The sequence below is a fragment of the Rattus rattus genome, chromosome 2 (genome assembly GCF_011064425.1).
Source record: "Rattus rattus isolate New Zealand chromosome 2, Rrattus_CSIRO_v1, whole genome shotgun sequence".
Lineage (NCBI taxonomy): Eukaryota > Metazoa > Chordata > Mammalia > Rodentia > Muridae > Rattus > Rattus rattus.
Genome location: NC_046155.1, coordinates 174,686,022 through 174,702,959, shown reverse-complemented (window position 1 = coordinate 174,702,959; position 16,938 = coordinate 174,686,022). Strand labels below are relative to the sequence as shown.

At 39.2% G+C, this 16,938-nt stretch overlaps 1 protein-coding gene and 1 pseudogene across 1 annotated transcript; one reads left to right on the top strand and one right to left on the bottom strand.

The window, feature by feature from the left end:
- The first annotated feature begins 1,722 nt into the window (after window positions 1–1,722).
- On the top strand, window positions 1,723–2,676 carry LOC116894515 (vomeronasal type-1 receptor 1-like). Its single transcript, XM_032896216.1, has one exon. It carries the CDS (start codon window positions 1,723–1,725, stop codon window positions 2,674–2,676), a length of 954 nt encoding a protein of 317 aa, XP_032752107.1.
- A 12,632-nt stretch (window positions 2,677–15,308) lies between these two features.
- On the bottom strand, window positions 15,309–16,257 carry LOC116893420 (annotated as a pseudogene).
- Between the last annotated feature and the right edge of the window lie 681 nt (window positions 16,258–16,938).

The following is a 16,938-nucleotide window of genomic DNA, read 5'->3' as shown; positions in this document are numbered from 1 at the left end:
GAACGTTGAATTGGCAGATATCTCCTGCTTCTGACTCAAGAATTCTAGAGGTAAAGGTGGATTCTATCCTCCTGGCCAAATCTTCTATTTTAATTCCACAGTACTTCAAATAATGCAACTCAAATAATGTAAATAAGTCCTACAATTTTGTCTAATAGGTTAACAGAAAGATGAACTTAATATATAAAGTGAACCCTAAAAATTTGGTGGAGATAGAGCTCTGCTTCAAAGAGAGATCTTGATTTCCCTTATTTGGCTTTTATTCTTCCTTCAAGGCCAGTTTCTTGACTTTGCTTTTGTTATACAGTGTTTGTCTGGTGTTTGTGTGTGTTTGTGTGTGTGTGTGTGTGTGTGTGTGTGTGTGTGTGTGTGTGCATGATAATGAGTATTGAACTCTGGGCCTTGTGCATTCTAAACAAATGCTTGATTATTAATGGATTTTTCTAGACACAAGTTTTGGTATTATATTTGTTTAAGAAAATACTGTTTTATCCTATATATCTTTACCAGATTATTTCTTCTATTCTCATTTGTGTATGTGTGGTATGCACATGTGTGAATACACATACATATTTGTACAATTGAGTGTAGTGCCCAGGGAGTCCAAAAGAGGCAAACACCTGGAGCTGAAGTTACTGGAAGCTGTGAACTTGACAAGGTGTGTGCTTGGAACTAAATTTGAATTTTCTAAAAACGTCTGAGGTGATCTTTAGCATCAAGCCATCTCTCCACTCTCTAACTATATTTATAACATATATGTTTCTTTGCACATATGCAATGTTTTCATTTGGAAGGCATTTGTATCATTTTCGTTTGTTCTCTTACCACATACTTCCAAAGGATCCAACCCAGGTGATAAAGCCTGGTGCCAGCTTTATCTGCTAAACCATAGTCTTCTAAGCACATACAAGAAGGAAGATACCTTTGGGGTAGCTTGGCTCCATACTGTCTTCTCTGCATTGCTTACTGAATTTCACAAGGCTGTTTCTGAAATTGATGGTTTACTTAAGCATTTTAAAGAAAAAAGATGAAAAATTGATCTGTGCCAAATGTGAATTTTCTCTTTGTAAAAACTGGTGTTTCCTCAAAGGAACATGGTAAACTGCACTTCATGATCAGGTACAGAACTGTACAGCACTTGGTCAGAGCAAGACCAATGCTCTGAAGATTGTAGCTTTGAGTGTACGCCTACCGAAAATGGTGCTCAAAGTCCAAAATCGGTCTGCTCCTAATGTTAATTTTCACGACAAACATTGGTTTTGAGAGAAAAGACATTTCTAGATGAGAGAGGAGTAAACTATACTGTCTTTACCTGATGCTGTGACAAAAATTGTAACCAAACATAAGGTAGAGAAAAGAGAATTTTTTTCTCTTATTGCTCCAGAATGATGTATTATGCAATGAAAGATAACAAAACCATCAAAAAAAAGTGTGGATGGAGCAATGAGAGGCTAGGTGATTAAACACAAGAAAAACAACGGAATAGGGGGCCAGGCTATCCACACTCAAGGCTTCTTTCCATCATCCGAGTGATGACAGTCCTCCAGCAAGGCATCATCCCCTAAAGGATCATAATGTCATAAACAGTTCCACCAAACTGTGAAGAAACATTTCAAATACTATAAATGTCTGGGAATTTTCTCATTTAAATGACCATAATTAACTACCCATCTCCATATTTCTCTGATTCAAATAAAGGAAGCTCAAAGTTCTCTCCTAGAAATGGATGTCTTCGTTACAATTAACTTAAACTGGGGAATGATGTTCCTTATTCAGACCACTGCTGGAATCCTTGGCAATACCTTCCTCTTTCATCAGTATAACTTCCCATTTTTCACTACACAGGTGACGCGACCCAGGAACTTGATTCTCAATCAGCTCATCATAACAAACAACTTGGTTCTTCTCTCCAAAGGGATTCCTCAAACACTGACCACTTTGGGGTTGGCATCTTACTTGGGGGATGCTGGGTGCAAATCCATTCTCTACTTGTACAGAGTTGCCAGAGGTGTCTCCCTCATTACTACCTCCCTCCTCAGTGGCTTTCAGGCCATTAAGCTTCACCCTAATACCTCAGGGTGGCTGAGCCTCAGAATTAGTTCCTCAGAGTGGATTGGCACCTGCTGTTTCCTTTGCTGGATGCTGCAGCTCATAGTCAACATCCATGTACCAAATATTGTAAGTGCCACACAGAATAGTAAAAACCTGACTTCCAAAGGAATCCACAGATACTGTTCCACCGCCGGGCCTGAGAGTTTCATTTTCTTTGTAGCAGGAGTGATTTTCTCCCTGAGTGATATAATGTGTCTGTTCCTCATGGCCTGGGCCAGTGGCTCCATGATCCTTGTCCTACACAAACACAAGCAACGAGTACAGTACATCCATAGCCACAGCCTATCCTCAAAGTCTGCCCATGAAGACAGAGCCACACGGACTATCCTGTTCCTGGTGACCATGTTTCTCTCCTTTTACTCTCTATCTTCCATCTTATCACTTTGCATAACCCAGACTGAGAACCCAAGCCACTCGCTGCTAAACACCTGTATACTGATGTCACTTGGCTTTCCAACACTCAGCCCCTTTGTATTCATGTGCACTTATTCTCATACTTCTAAGTGTTGCTTCATTTCTAATATAAAGGAAAGACAAAATCCACCTATGGTCTTTGCATTTTAATCTTCTTTGAGAACATGTGCCCTTTTATGTAGTCACCTTTTCCTAATATTTATAGACTTATATTTTTATTTTCATGCTTGCTTACCTATAAAAACTTTGTAATATGATATTAAATAAAAAGGTAATTTTTGCTTCTTGTTGCTTGTCTCTAAACATTGTTTAAAATGTAAACAAATGCATATTCATTTCCTCAAAATTCCATATATTTTTTATATAATCCTGTGATGTTCCCACTCTTGATCCTAAAGCATTGGACTTGGAATACAAGCATATCCTCAGCTATTTATCAACTTAGGTCTCCATTTAGGTAAAGTGGACCGTAGCTTCAAATCTGAGTACAATTTATTTTTCCCCTATATTGATTCTCCCCTTCTCACCCCCAGCTCTGCAGCAGAACATCTTGTGGCACCCATGCCTATGCCTCTGTTTCTATAACCTGTCAATTCCACAAATCTCCCTAGTTCAACTTTTCCAACCCCAGGTATGGCATTGTTGCAGTCACAAACTGCAGCACACAATTTAAGCCAACATAGGGGTACTTATGCTTATGCAGGGCAACACTAAGTTGGAGGGAGATTCACACCTATGGGAATTTGAATGAAAATGGTTCACATGTAGTAGCACTATTAGGAGATATGGCATTCTTGGAGTAAGACTGGATTTGGAGGAAGTGTGTTATTGTGACAGGGTTCTGAAGCTTCACATGCTTCAGCCAATGTCTGTAAGTCTGCCTTCCTGCTTCCTTCAGATTCATTTGTAGACCTCTCAGCTATGCTTTCCACACCATACGTTCCTTAATGCAGCCATACTTCCACACTTGATCACAATGTACTAAGCCTCTGAATGTAGGCCAGATCTCAGTGAAATGTTTTCTTTGAACTGGATTGCCATGGTCATGATATGTCTTCACAGCAACAGAAATTTTAAGGGAACACTTATCCTTCTGCTCCTTTTGGTCCTATTGCCCCAGTCTCATCCCCACTTCCATGGCAGAAAATCTGCTGTAGTATTCCCTTCCACTCTGACCTGATCAAAAAACAAAGATCTCTCTTAAACATCTTTCTCCAAATTCATCCAACTTCTGAGCTGCCAAAATCATCTGGCATTCACTAGACACACACCAGATTAACTGGGCATGGAGACAGGTCTATAAGCAGTTTCCTACCAATCAGAACACAGCCACTACTCTCTCCTAACATCCAAGGTGAAACCACAGACCAAGGAACAATTGAATCTCACAACAGAAACATTACCTGATATCACTTGGACCTGCAACAATCCAAATAACAGATGTCTAGGCTTCTGTGTTAAATCTGAATCAGGAACAGAGAAGAAAATATGTGTACAATAGCATCTTAGAACACTCGCACAGGAAAGTTGCACAGATGGCCATGGAAATCTGTATCTGATGGGGGGTGATGTGGTGGGGGACATCTCCTGGATGAAAAAGAGACTAAGATAAAGGCGGCACACAGGAATCTATGGGTGATTCAGTATACTGGGCATATGAAACCTGAAGAGGTAACTTCTTGTCGCCAGGCAGGAACCCCAGTGAAGCAATAGACAGACACCAAATTTGCCTACAAAATTGTCAACACAATTTTATTTATTTATTTATTCATTCATTTACTTATTTTTCAGAGCTGAGGACTGAGCCCAGCGCTCTACCACTGAGCTAAATCCTCAACCCTCCAAATTTATTTATTTATTTTTTTTGGGAAATATAGGCACAAGAGATGGAGTAGAGATTGACAGAATAGCCTACCTATAACTAATCAAATGATCATCAATCACATGAGCAAATACCAATCTCTGTCTGAATTAATGATGGTCTATTGTGCTTCCAGACAAGAGAATGTTGTTCTCTAAGAGACTCTATCCAGCAACTGACTCAAACAGATATAGAAACCCACATCCAAAGGTTGGTTGGAGCTTGGGGACACTTATGCAAGGGTAGGCAGAAGGTTTGTGGTGCCAAAGGAGAAAGAAACTCCACAGGAAGACCAACAGAGTCAATTAACCTGGACCCTCCAGTCTCTAAGAGTCTGAACCACTGATTAACGGATGAACACCAGCCAAATCTAGGCATCCCCATGCACATATAGCAGATGTGTGTCTTGATCTTCATGTGGTCCCCAAACAAATGGAGCAGGGTCTATCCCAAAAGCTGTTGCCTGTACATGGGATATGTTCTTCTAGCTGACCCACCTTGTCTGGCTTCAGTAGTAGAGGAAGCCCCTATGCTCACAGACACTTGAGGTTCCAGGGGAAGGGGATACCCATCTGCTCAGAGGAGAAGGAAAGAGTAAATGAGGGAAGGATTGTAGGAGAGAGTGGCTTGGATATGGGCACTCAGCAGTATGTAAAGTGAATAAGTAAAAAATAAAATATAACAATAGAAAATGAACATAACAATCCAAGACACGAAGATAAAAGTAGAATCAATTGGGAAGTCTCTGAGGATGTTCAGGAATTGAAAAATGTTACCAATACATTGCAAGAGATGGAAGACAGAATCTCAAGTGTTGAAGACCCTGTAGACAAAACATATAAAATGGCCAAAGAAAATGTTAATATTATTTTTTCTGATATAGAATGTGCTAAAAATTTGTGACAATATCAAGAGATGAAATCTAAAAGTAATAGTAATAAAGGAAGGAAAAGCCTAGGTCAAAGTCAAAGACAATGTTTTTAACTAAATAATTGAAAAAATAATATCCAAAGGAAGAAGATGCTTATTAAGGTGCAAAAAGATTACAGAACACCTAAAAGATTGAACCAGAAAAGAATGTACCCTTGTCACATAATCAAGACACTAATTGTACAGAATGGAGAAATACTATTGAAAGTTTCAGTAGAATAAACTAAGTAGCACATGAAGGCAGACCTATTAAAATTATACCTGAATTCTCAATATACACTCTAAAATCCAGAAGTTTTGGGGCAGACTTCTTGTAGAATAAGAGGCAGTAGATGCCACAACAAACTACTATATCCAGCAAAACTTGTAATCACCACAGACAGAGAAAATAATGTATTTGACAATAATGTGAAGAAACTCCACATAAAACCAGATACACTCAAACTAATAGAAGAAAAGGTGGGGAAGACCCTTGAACACATCAGCACTGGGGAAATTTTTCTGAACAGAACACCAATGGCAAAACTGTATACGGCCTCTGGGTTCCCTTGGATAAGGGCACAGGAGCAGCAAGTCTGCTGCCTCTGAGACACCGCTGGAACCTGAAGGGACCGACCCGATAAACAGTTCTCTGCACCCAAATCCCATGGGAGGGAGAGCTAAACCTTCAGAGAGGCAGACACCCCTGGGAAACCAGAAGAGACTACACTCTGCCCACATCTCTGACTCCAGAGGAAAACACCAAAAGCCATCTGGAACCCTGGTGCATGGAAGCTCGCTGAAAGGGCGGCGCAGATCTTCCTGGTTGCTGCCCCCGTGGAGAGCTCATAAGCAACACCCCACGAGCAAACTTGAGCCTCAGGACCACAGGTAAGACAAACCTTCCTGCTCCAAGCGACCTGCCTGGTGAACTCAAGACACAGGCCCACAGGAACAGCTGAAGACATGTAGATAGGAAAAACTACATACCCCAAAGCAGAAGACTCTGTTCCCATAACTGGCTGAAAGAAAACAGGAAAACAGGTCTCCAGCACTCTTGACACACAGGCTTATAGGACAATCTAGCCACTGTCAGAAATAGCAGAACAAAGTAACACTAGAGATAAGATGATGGCGAGAGGCAAGCGCAGGAACCCAAGCAACAGAAACCAAGACTACATGGCATCATCGGAGCCCAATTCTCCCACCAAAGCAAACACGGAATATCCAAACACACCAGAAAAACAAGATCTAGTTTCAAAATCATATTTGATCATTATGCTGGAGGACTTCATGAAAGACATGAAAAACTCCCTTAGAGAAACACAGGAAAACAAAAATAAACAAGTAGAAGCCTACAGAGAGGAATCACAAAAATCCCTAAAAGAATTCCAGGAAAACAAAAATAAATAATTAGAAGCCTATAGAGAGGAATCACAAAAATCCCTGAAAGAATTCCAGGAAAACACAATCAACCAACTGAAGGAATTAAAAATGGAAATATAAGCAATCAGGAAAGAACACATGGAAACAACCCTGGATATAGAAAACCAAAGGAAGAGACAAGGAGCCGTAGATACGAGCTTCACCAACAGAATACAAGAGATAGAAGAGGGAATCTCAGGAGCAGAAGATTCCATAGAAATCATCGACTCAACTGTCAAAGACAATGTAAAGCAGAAAAAGCTACTGGTCCAAAACATACAGGAAATCCAGGACTCAATGAGAAGATCAAACCTAAGGATATTAGGTATGGAAGAGAGTGAAGACTCCCAGCTCAAAGGACCAGTAAATATCTTCAACAAAATCATAGAAGAAAACTTCCCTAACGTAAAAAAAGAGATACCCATAGGCATACAAGAAACCTACAGAACTCCAAATAGATTGGACCAGAAAAGAAACACCTCCCAACACATAATAGTCAAAACACCAAACACACAAAATAAAGAAAGAATATTAAAAGCAGTAAGGGAAAAAGGTCAAGTAACATATAAAGGCAGACCTATCAGAATCACACCAGACTTTTCGCCAGAGACTATGAAGGCCAGAAGATCCTGGACTGATGTCATACAGACCCTAAGAGAACACAAATGACAGCCCAGGTTACTGTATCCTGCAAAACTCTCAATTAACATAGATGGAGAAACCAAGATATTCCATGACAAAACCAAATTTACACAATATCTTTCTACAAATCCAGCGCTAGAAAGGATAATAAATGGTAAAGCCCAACATAAGGAGGCAAGCTACACCCTAGAGAAAGCAAGAAACTAATCGTCTTGGCAACAAAACAAAGAGAAGAAAAGCACACAAACATAAACTCACATCCAAATATGAATATAACAGGAAGAAATAATCACTATTCCTTAATATCTCTCAACATCAATGGTCTCAACTCCCCAATAAAAAGACATAGATTAACAAACAGGATAAGCAAGGAGGACCTTGCATTCTGCTGCCTACAGGAAACAAACCTGAGAGACAAAGACAGATACTACCTCAGATTGAAAGGCTGGAAAACGAATTTTCCAAGCAAATGGTCAGAAGAAGCAAGCTGGAGTAGCCATTCTAATATCAAATAAAATCAATTTTCAACTAAAAGTCATCAAAAAACATAAGGAAGGACACTTCATATTCATCAAAGGAAAAATCCACCAAGATGAACTCTCAATCCTAAATATATATGCCCCAAATACAAGGGCACCTACATACGTAAAAGAAACCTTACTAAAGCTCAAAACACACATTGCACCTCACACAATAATAGTAGGAGTTTTCAACACCCCACTCTCATCAAAGGACAGATCATGGAAACAGAAAATAAACAGAGACGTAGACAGACTAAGAGAAGTCATGAACCAAATGGACTTAACAGATATTTATAGAACGTTCTCTCCTAAAGCAAAAGGATATACCTCCTTCTCAGCTCCTCATGGTACTTCCTCCAAAATTGACCATATAACTGGTCAAAAAACGGGCCTCAACAGGTACAGAAAGATAGAAATAATCCCATGCGTGCTATCAGACCACCACGGCCTAAAGCTGGTCTTCAATAACAATAAGGGAAGAATGCCCACATATACGTGGAAATTGAACAATGCTCTACTCAATGATAACCTGGTCAAGGAAAAAATAAAGAAAGAAATTAAAGATTTCTTAGAATTTAATGAAAATGAAGGTACAACATACAAAACTTATGGGACACCATGAAAGCTGTGATAAGAGGAAAACTCATACCTCTGAGTGCCTGCAGAAAGAAACAGGAGAGACCATATGTCAGCAGCTTGACAGCACACCTAAAAGCTCTAGAACAAAAAGAATCAAATACACCCAGGAGGAGTAGAAGAGAGGAAAAATCAAAATCAGAGCTGAAATCAGCTAAGTAGAAACAAAAAGGACCATAGAAAGAATCAACAGAACCAAAAGTTGGTTCTTTGAGAAAATCAACAAGATAGATAAACGCTTAGCCAGACTAACGAGAGGATCCAGAGTGTGTGTCCAAATTAACAAAATCAGAAATGAAAAGGGAGACATAACTACAGATTCAGAGGAAATTCAAAAAATCATCAGATCTTACTATAAAAGCCTATATTCAACAAAACTTGAAAATCTGCAGGAAATGGAAAATTTCCTACACAGATACCAGGTAACGAAGTTAAATAAGGAACAGATAAACCATTTAAACAATCCCATAACTCCTAAGGAAATAGAAGCAGTCATTAAAGGTCTCCCAACCAAAGAGAGCCCAGGTCCAGATGGGTTTAGTGCAGAATTCTATCAGACCTTCATAGAAGACATCATACCAATACTATCCAAACTATTCCACAAAACTGAAACAGTTGGAGCACTACCAAATTCCTTCTATGAAACCACAATTACTCTTATACCTAAACCACACAAAGACCCAACAAAGAAAGAGATCTTCAGACCAATTTCCCTATGAATATCAACGCAAAAATACTCAATAAAATTCTGGCAATCCAAATCCAAGAGCACATCAAAACAATCATCCACCATGATCAACTAGGCTTCATCCCAGGCATGCAGGGATGGTTTAATATACGGAAAACCATCAACGTGATCCATTATATAAACAAACTGAAAGAACAAAACCACATGATCATTTCATTAGATGCTGAGAAAGCATTTGACAAAATTCAACACCCCTTCATGATAAAAGTCCTGGAAAGAATAGGAATTCAAGGTCGATACCTAAACATAGTAAAAGCTATGTACGGAAAACCAGTTGCTAACATTAAACTAAATGGAGAGAAACTTGAAGCAATCCCACTAAAATCAGGGACTAAACAAGGCTGCTCACTCTCTCCCTACTTATTCAATATAGTTCTTGAAGTTCTAGCCAGACCAATCAGACAACAAAAGGAAATGAAGGGGATACAGATTGGAAAACAAGAAGTCTAAATATCACTATTTGCAGATGATATGATAGTATATTTAAGTGATCCCAAAAGTTCCATCAGAGAACTACTAAAGCTGATAAACAACTTCAGCAAAGTGGCTGGGTATAAAATTAACTCAAATAAATCAGTAGCCTTCCTCTACACAAAAGAGAAACAAGCCGAGAAAGAAATTAGGGAAATGACACCCTTCATAATAGACCCAAACAATATAAAGTACCTCGGTGTGACTTTAACCAAGCAATAAAAGATCTGTACAATAAGAACTTCAAGAATCTGAAGAAAGAAATGAAGAAGATCTCAGAAGATGGAAAGATCTCCCATGCTCATGGATTGGCAGGATTAATATAGTAAAAAGGGGCATTTTACCAAAAGTGATCTACAGATTCAATGCAATCCCCATCAAAATACCAACCCAATTCTTCAAAGAGTTAGACAGAACAATTTGCAAATTCATCTGGAATAACAAAAAACCCAGGATAGCTAAAACTATTCTCAACAATAAAAGGACTTCAGGGGGAATCACTATCCCTGAACACAAGCAGTATTACAGAGCAATAGTGATAAAAACTGCATGGTATTGGTACAGAGACAGACAGATAGACCAATGGAACAGAATTGAAGACCCAGAAATGAACCCACACACCTATGGGCACTTGATTTTTGACAAAGGAGCCAAAACCATCCAATAGAAAAAAGATAGCATTTTCAGCAAATGGTGCTGGTTCAACTGGAGATCAACATGTAGAAGAATGCAAATCCATCCATGCTTATCACCCTCTACAAAGTTTAAGTCCAAGTGGATCAAGGACCTCCACATCAAACCAGATACACTCAAACTAATAGAAGAAAAACTAGGGCAGCATCTCGAACACATGGGCACTGGAAAAAAAATTCCTGAACAAAACAACAATGGCCTATGCTCTAAGATCAAGAATCGACAAGTGGGATCTCATAAAACTGCAAAGCTTCTGTAAAGCAAAGGACACTGTGGTTAGGACAAAACGGCAACCAACAGATTGGGAAAAGATCTTTACCAATCCTACAACAATTAGAGGGCTTATATCCAAAATATACAAAGAACTCAAGAAGATAGACCACAGGGAGACAAATAACACTATTAAAAAATGGGATTCAGAACTAAACAAAGAATTCACAGCTGAGGAATGGCGAATGGCTGAGAAACACCTAAAGAAATGTTCAATATCTTTATTCATGAAGGAAATGCAAATCAAAACAACCCTGAGATTTCACCTCACACCAGTGAGAATGGCTAAGATCAAAAACTCAGGTGACAACAAATGCTGGCAAGGATGTGGAGAAAGAGGAACACTCCTCCATTGTTGGTGGGATTGCAGACTGGTACAACCATACTGGAAATCAGTCTGGAGGTTCCTCAGAAATTTGGACATTCAACTACCTGAGGATCCAGCTATACTACTCTTGGGCATATACCCAAAAGATGCCCCAACATATAAAAAAGACACGTGCTCCACTATGTTCATTGCTATTTATTTATTTATAATAGCCAGAAGCTGGAAAGAACCCAGATGCCCTTCAACAGAGGAATGGATACAGAAAATGTGGTACATCTACACAATGGAATATTACTTAGCTATCAAAAACAATGCCTTTATGAAATTCATAGACAAATGGTTGGAACTGGAAAATATCATCCTGAGTGAGGTAACCCAATCACAGAAAAACACACATGGTATGCACTCATTGATAAGTGGCTATTAGCCCAAATGCTTGAATTACCCTTGATGCATAGAACACATGAAAGTCAAGACGGATGATCAAAATGTGAATGCTTCACTCCTTCTTTAAAAGGGGAACAAGAATACGCTTGGCAGGGAATAGAGAGGCAATGATTAAAACAGACACAGAAAGAACACCCATTTAGAGCCTGCCCCACATGTGGCCCATACATATACAGCCACCCAATTAGACAAGATGGATGAAGCAAAGAAGTGCAGGCCGACAGGAGCCGGATGTAGATCTCTCCTGAGAGACACAGCCAGAATACAGCAAATACAGAGGCGAATGCCAGCAGCAAACCACTGAACTGAGAATAGGATCCCCGTTGAAGGAATCAGAGAAAGAACTGGAAGAGCTTGAAGGGGCTCGAGACCCCTTATGAACCAGCAATCCCAAGCAACCGGAGCTTCCAGGGACTAAGCCACTACCTAAAGACTATACATGGATTGACCCTGGGCTCTGACCTCATAGGTAGCAATGAATATCCTAGTAAGATCACCAGTGGACGGGGAAGCCCTGGGTCCTGCTAAGACTGAACCACCAGTGAATGTGATTGTTGGGGGCAGGGCAAGAATGGGGGGAGGATGGGGAGGGGAACACCCATAAAGAAGGGGAGGGGGAGGGATTAGGGGGATGTTTGCCTGGAAACCGGGAAAGAGAATAAAATTCGTAATGTAAATAAGAAATACTCAAGTTAAAAAAAAAATGAACACCAATGGCTGATGGCCTAAGATCAAGAATCAACAAGTGGGACCTCATAAATCTGCAAAGCTTCCGTAAGGCAAAGGACACTGTCATTAATACGAAAGTATCCACCAGACTGGGAAAATATCTTTACCAATCCTAAACTTGATAGAGTGATAATATCCAATATATAAAAGAACTCAAGAAGGTAGAGTCCAGGTTGCCAAATAACACTATTAAACATGGGGTACAGAGCTAGTCAAAGAATTTCCTGCTGAGGAATAATGAATGGCTGAGAAGTTCCTAAAGAACTGTATAGCTGTCTTCTGAGTGGCTCTGCCAGAGTATGACAAATACAGAGGTGAATGCTCACAGTCAACAATTGTACTGAGACTGGGGTCCACATTGGAGGAGATAGAGATAAAATTGAAGGAACTGAAGGGGTTTTCAACCCCATAAGAACAACAACACCAACAAAGCAGTACTCCCAAGGACTAAACCACCATTCAGAGTACAGACCCATGGTTCCAGATGCATTAGTAGCAGAGGATGATATTGTTGGGCACCAATGGGAGGAGATGCCATTGTTCCTGCAAAGGCTTGACAGCACCCCACCCCCTACACCACCAGTGCAAGAATATATCAGAGCAGCGATCCAGGAAAGGGGGCGTGATGTAGCTGGGGAAATGGGATAACATTTGAAATATAAATAAATTATCCAATTAAAAAAATTGGGTGTCCTGGCATTTATTCCATAGATATTATGAATTGAAATTATGAATTGAATCTTGGTTAATTTTTTCTTTGATGAGTATGAAATGTCCTTCCATTTCTGCCTTGATTTGTCTTGTTTTTAACTCTGTATTGTTATTCTATTTTTTTCTGGCTTTGTTGTTCAATCCTATATCTTGTGGTGATATCTAATCTTGATGGTGAGATATGTTTCTTAGATGAAGTATGATTTATCTTGTTTTTGCATCCTTTCTGTTAATCTGTTTCTTCTTCTGGGGGGAATAAATTTCATTGATATATAAGCAATCAGTTATTGTTAATGTCTTTTATGTTATTATTGCTGTTGTGTATATGTGTGTGTGTGATGCATGATTTCTTTCTTTTGTTTTTTTTCTGACATTATTCATTTACTATATTTTCATGGGTGTTGTTAACTTTCTTGTTTATACTTTTCCTTCTATCAACTTCTATAGGACTATATTTGCAGATAAGCATTGTATAAGATTTGCTGTACCATGGAAATTCTTCTTTGCTCCATCTACTGTGATTCAAAGTTTTTCTGAGTATATTAGTCTAGGATTGCCTCTGAAGTCACTTAGAGTATGCAGCACATTTGTCTGGACTCTTATGGCTTTGGGAGTCTCCATTCATAAGTCAGGTATAATTCTAATAGGTCTGATTTATGTTACTTTTTCTTTTATCCTTGTAGCTTTTAATATTCTTTCTGTGTTTTGTATGTTTAATGTTTTGGTTATTATGTGGCAAAAGGTCTTTCTTTTTTTTTTGCACCATTCAAATTGGCATTTTGTGCTCTTTTTGTTTCCTTGTAAACATTTTAGTTTAGGGAGATTTTATTCTACTGTTGAACATACTTTCTATGCCTTTGATCTAGTTTTCTTCTCTTTCCTCTATTTCTATTATTCTTAGATTTGGTCTCTTATAAATGCCCCAGATTTTCTAGATTTTTTTGCAGGAGACTTAGGTTTAAAATTTTTCTAAACATATACATCCATTGTTTTATATGATGTTTTTAAGGTCTGAGATTCTCTTTTCCATCTGTTGCATTGTGCCTCTGAACTTTTTGGAATTCCTAAATATGTCATTTCCAGATTTGCCTCAGTTAGACTTTTCTATTGATTCTATTTACATTTCTAGGTATTAAACACTTTTATTCATTTTCTTTCACTATTTGTGGTTTCCTGGATTTCTTTAAAGCACTTATTAATTCCCTATTTAAGAACCTCTAGCATATTCATAAAGTTTGTTTTAAGTTTTTTGATTGTGCTTTACCTATCTTCAGGGGCTGCTGTGATAGAGTTTCTGAGCTATGGTGATGATCTCTTGTCCATGTTGCTGAGGATTATGTTTTTGTGCTATCATCTAAGTGTCTGGGTCTGTGATTGGGAAGATTACTATTTTAGATAGTGATATCTGGTTTTGTCTTTGTCAAGTGGATACATTTTCCTTGGTCTGTATTCCTCTGTGTTTCTTAGGAGAGTGTGATGGCTGTGCGTTGAGTAGTAGGGAATTTTCTGTGGACCTGATGGATGTGGATACTGAGGATTCTAAGTAAAATATATTTCTGTCTATTGAGAGCTGATACTTTGAAATTGGGATAGGCTAGGTATCTAAAGAGCTTTACAGGAGAAAAGAAAATAGTTCGTTCCACCAGGATCTCCTTATTTTGTCTCCTTGGAATGGGAGTAGAGAATAAAGGAAGTTTGTCCCTGGAAGTCTACTCAATCTTCTTTGATGAGATTTGAGGTTTGGATATGGAGAAATGGAAAGAGAGTGGATGACTTACAGTCAGCCTACCAGCTTTTGTGGCAAGAATAGTCTATGGTTAATCAGGAAGTGCCTGCTGGATTTAGGGCCTGGGATAAAGCAAATATTATGTGAAGGATGGGGAAGATCCTTAGGATCAACAGCAGGTGTTCTACTACATGAGATTGAGAAATTGGATCTGGAGGAGGAGAAAGGGTGGTGAAGATATTCATCAATGTATCTGCTTCCCAAGCAGGAGTGGCCTTTGTGTCATCAAGGAGGGACTGTTGGAGTTGGGGGCTGGAACAAAGCAACAGGTGGAAGGAAGGAAATTATGAGCAGAATAATTGTGGAAGCTCCAAGAGATGGGGACATGCTTAGACATGTGTTTTGCTGCTGAGCTGGGCATGAGATTAGGGGACTGGATCTGGAAACAACAAAGGGGTAGGTAAAGATATGCAGTTAGTCTATGTGGTGTCTTGGAAGGACAACCACATTTTTTTGGAATCTAATGTGCAGTATGAAGAAATAACTGTCTTTTTTATTGAATATTACTATCCAAATTTTACAAATGACCAGGCATGACAAGAAGCACATAAGACTATAAATATTGGTGGGAAAATACATAACAGAGGATATGTCCTAGAAAAAACTCAAAACTCAGAAACCATAGCTGGACCATTCATTTTCTTTAACCAAAAGACAGAACAGAACTGAGGGACACAAGTATTGGTGAAATTCAACACAAAGGGACTGAGTGTTGGAAAGGCTAAGGACATCAGCACCGACATGTTCATTAGCCAATGGCTTGGATTCACAGTTTGTGTTATCCAAACTGAGAAGATGGAAGCTAGAAGGTAAAAGGAAATAAACATGGTCACCAGAATCAGGACAGTTCATGTAGCTTTGTTCTCATGGTCAGGGTAAGGGGAGAGGCTATGACTATGGATGTACTGGACTTGCTGCTTGTGCCTGAACAGGACATGGACCATGGACCACTGGCCCAGGCCATGAGAACCAGACACATTGTATCATATAAGGCTGAAATCATTGCTATTAGCAAATAAATAAATCGGTCAGGCATGGTGGAAGAACAGTATCTTTGGATTCCTTTGATAGTCAGGTTTTTACTATTCTGTGCGGCATTTACAATCTTAGTTACATGTATATTGAATATGAGCTGCAACATCCAGCAAAGGGAACAGCAGGTGCAAATCCACTTTGAGGATCTAATTCTAAAGCTTAGCCACCCAGAAGTATTGGGGTGAAGCTTAACAGCCTGAAAGCCACTGAGGAGGGAGGTGGTACTGAGGGAGACACCTCTGGCCACTCTGCACAGAGAACAAACTTGCACCCAGCAACCCCCAGGAAAGATGTCAACCCCAAAGTAGTCACTGTCTGAGGGATCCCTTTGGAGAGAAGGACCAGGTGGTTTGATATGATGAGCTGATTGATAATCAAGTTTGTGGGTATCATCACTTCTATAGTGAAAAATGGGAAGTTATACATATGAAAGAGAAAGGAATTGCCTAGGATTCCAGCAGTGGTCTGAATGAGGAACATTATTTCCCAGTTTAAGTTTGTATAAACTACTGTATCCATTTTTATGAGAAGGCTCTGAGCTTCCTTTATTTGAATCAGAGAAATATGGAGATGAGTTGTTACTCGTGGTGAATTAAATGAGAAAATCCCCAGAGACATATGGTATTTGAACAGTTTCTACACAGTTGGTGGCACTGCTAATGATCTTGTGATTCTTTAGGAGATGATGACTTACTGGAGGACAGCCATCTCTGGGTGGAAGGGAGGAAGCCCTGAGTGAGGATAGCCTGGCCTCACTTTCTGTTGTTTTTCTTGTGTGTCTAATCATCCATTCTCTTGCTCTTTTCTCCAGTGTTTCTCTGACTGCTAGTGATATATTTCCCCTCATGATAAACAGACTGTCTTTGTGGAGCTATAAGCAAAAACAAATTCTCTCTTCTCTAACTTGCTTTTGGTTATAGAGTTTTATCACAGCACCAGAGAAAACCAGTATTGTTTATTCCCCTCAATTTACAAATATGTTCTCTATCAAAACTGGATTCTATTTTGAATAGGAACAATATGACCAGAGACTTTTTGGATATTCTGTCTATATGAAGACCATTGTTTCTAGGCACACACTCAAAGTGTTTCACTCTAATCACTGTAAGACTCATTGGCTTGGCATTACCCTAACAGTGTCTCTGACGCTGTGGACGTGATAAAGAAGTCCTGTGGACTGGGTTCTTTTGAGCAAACAGC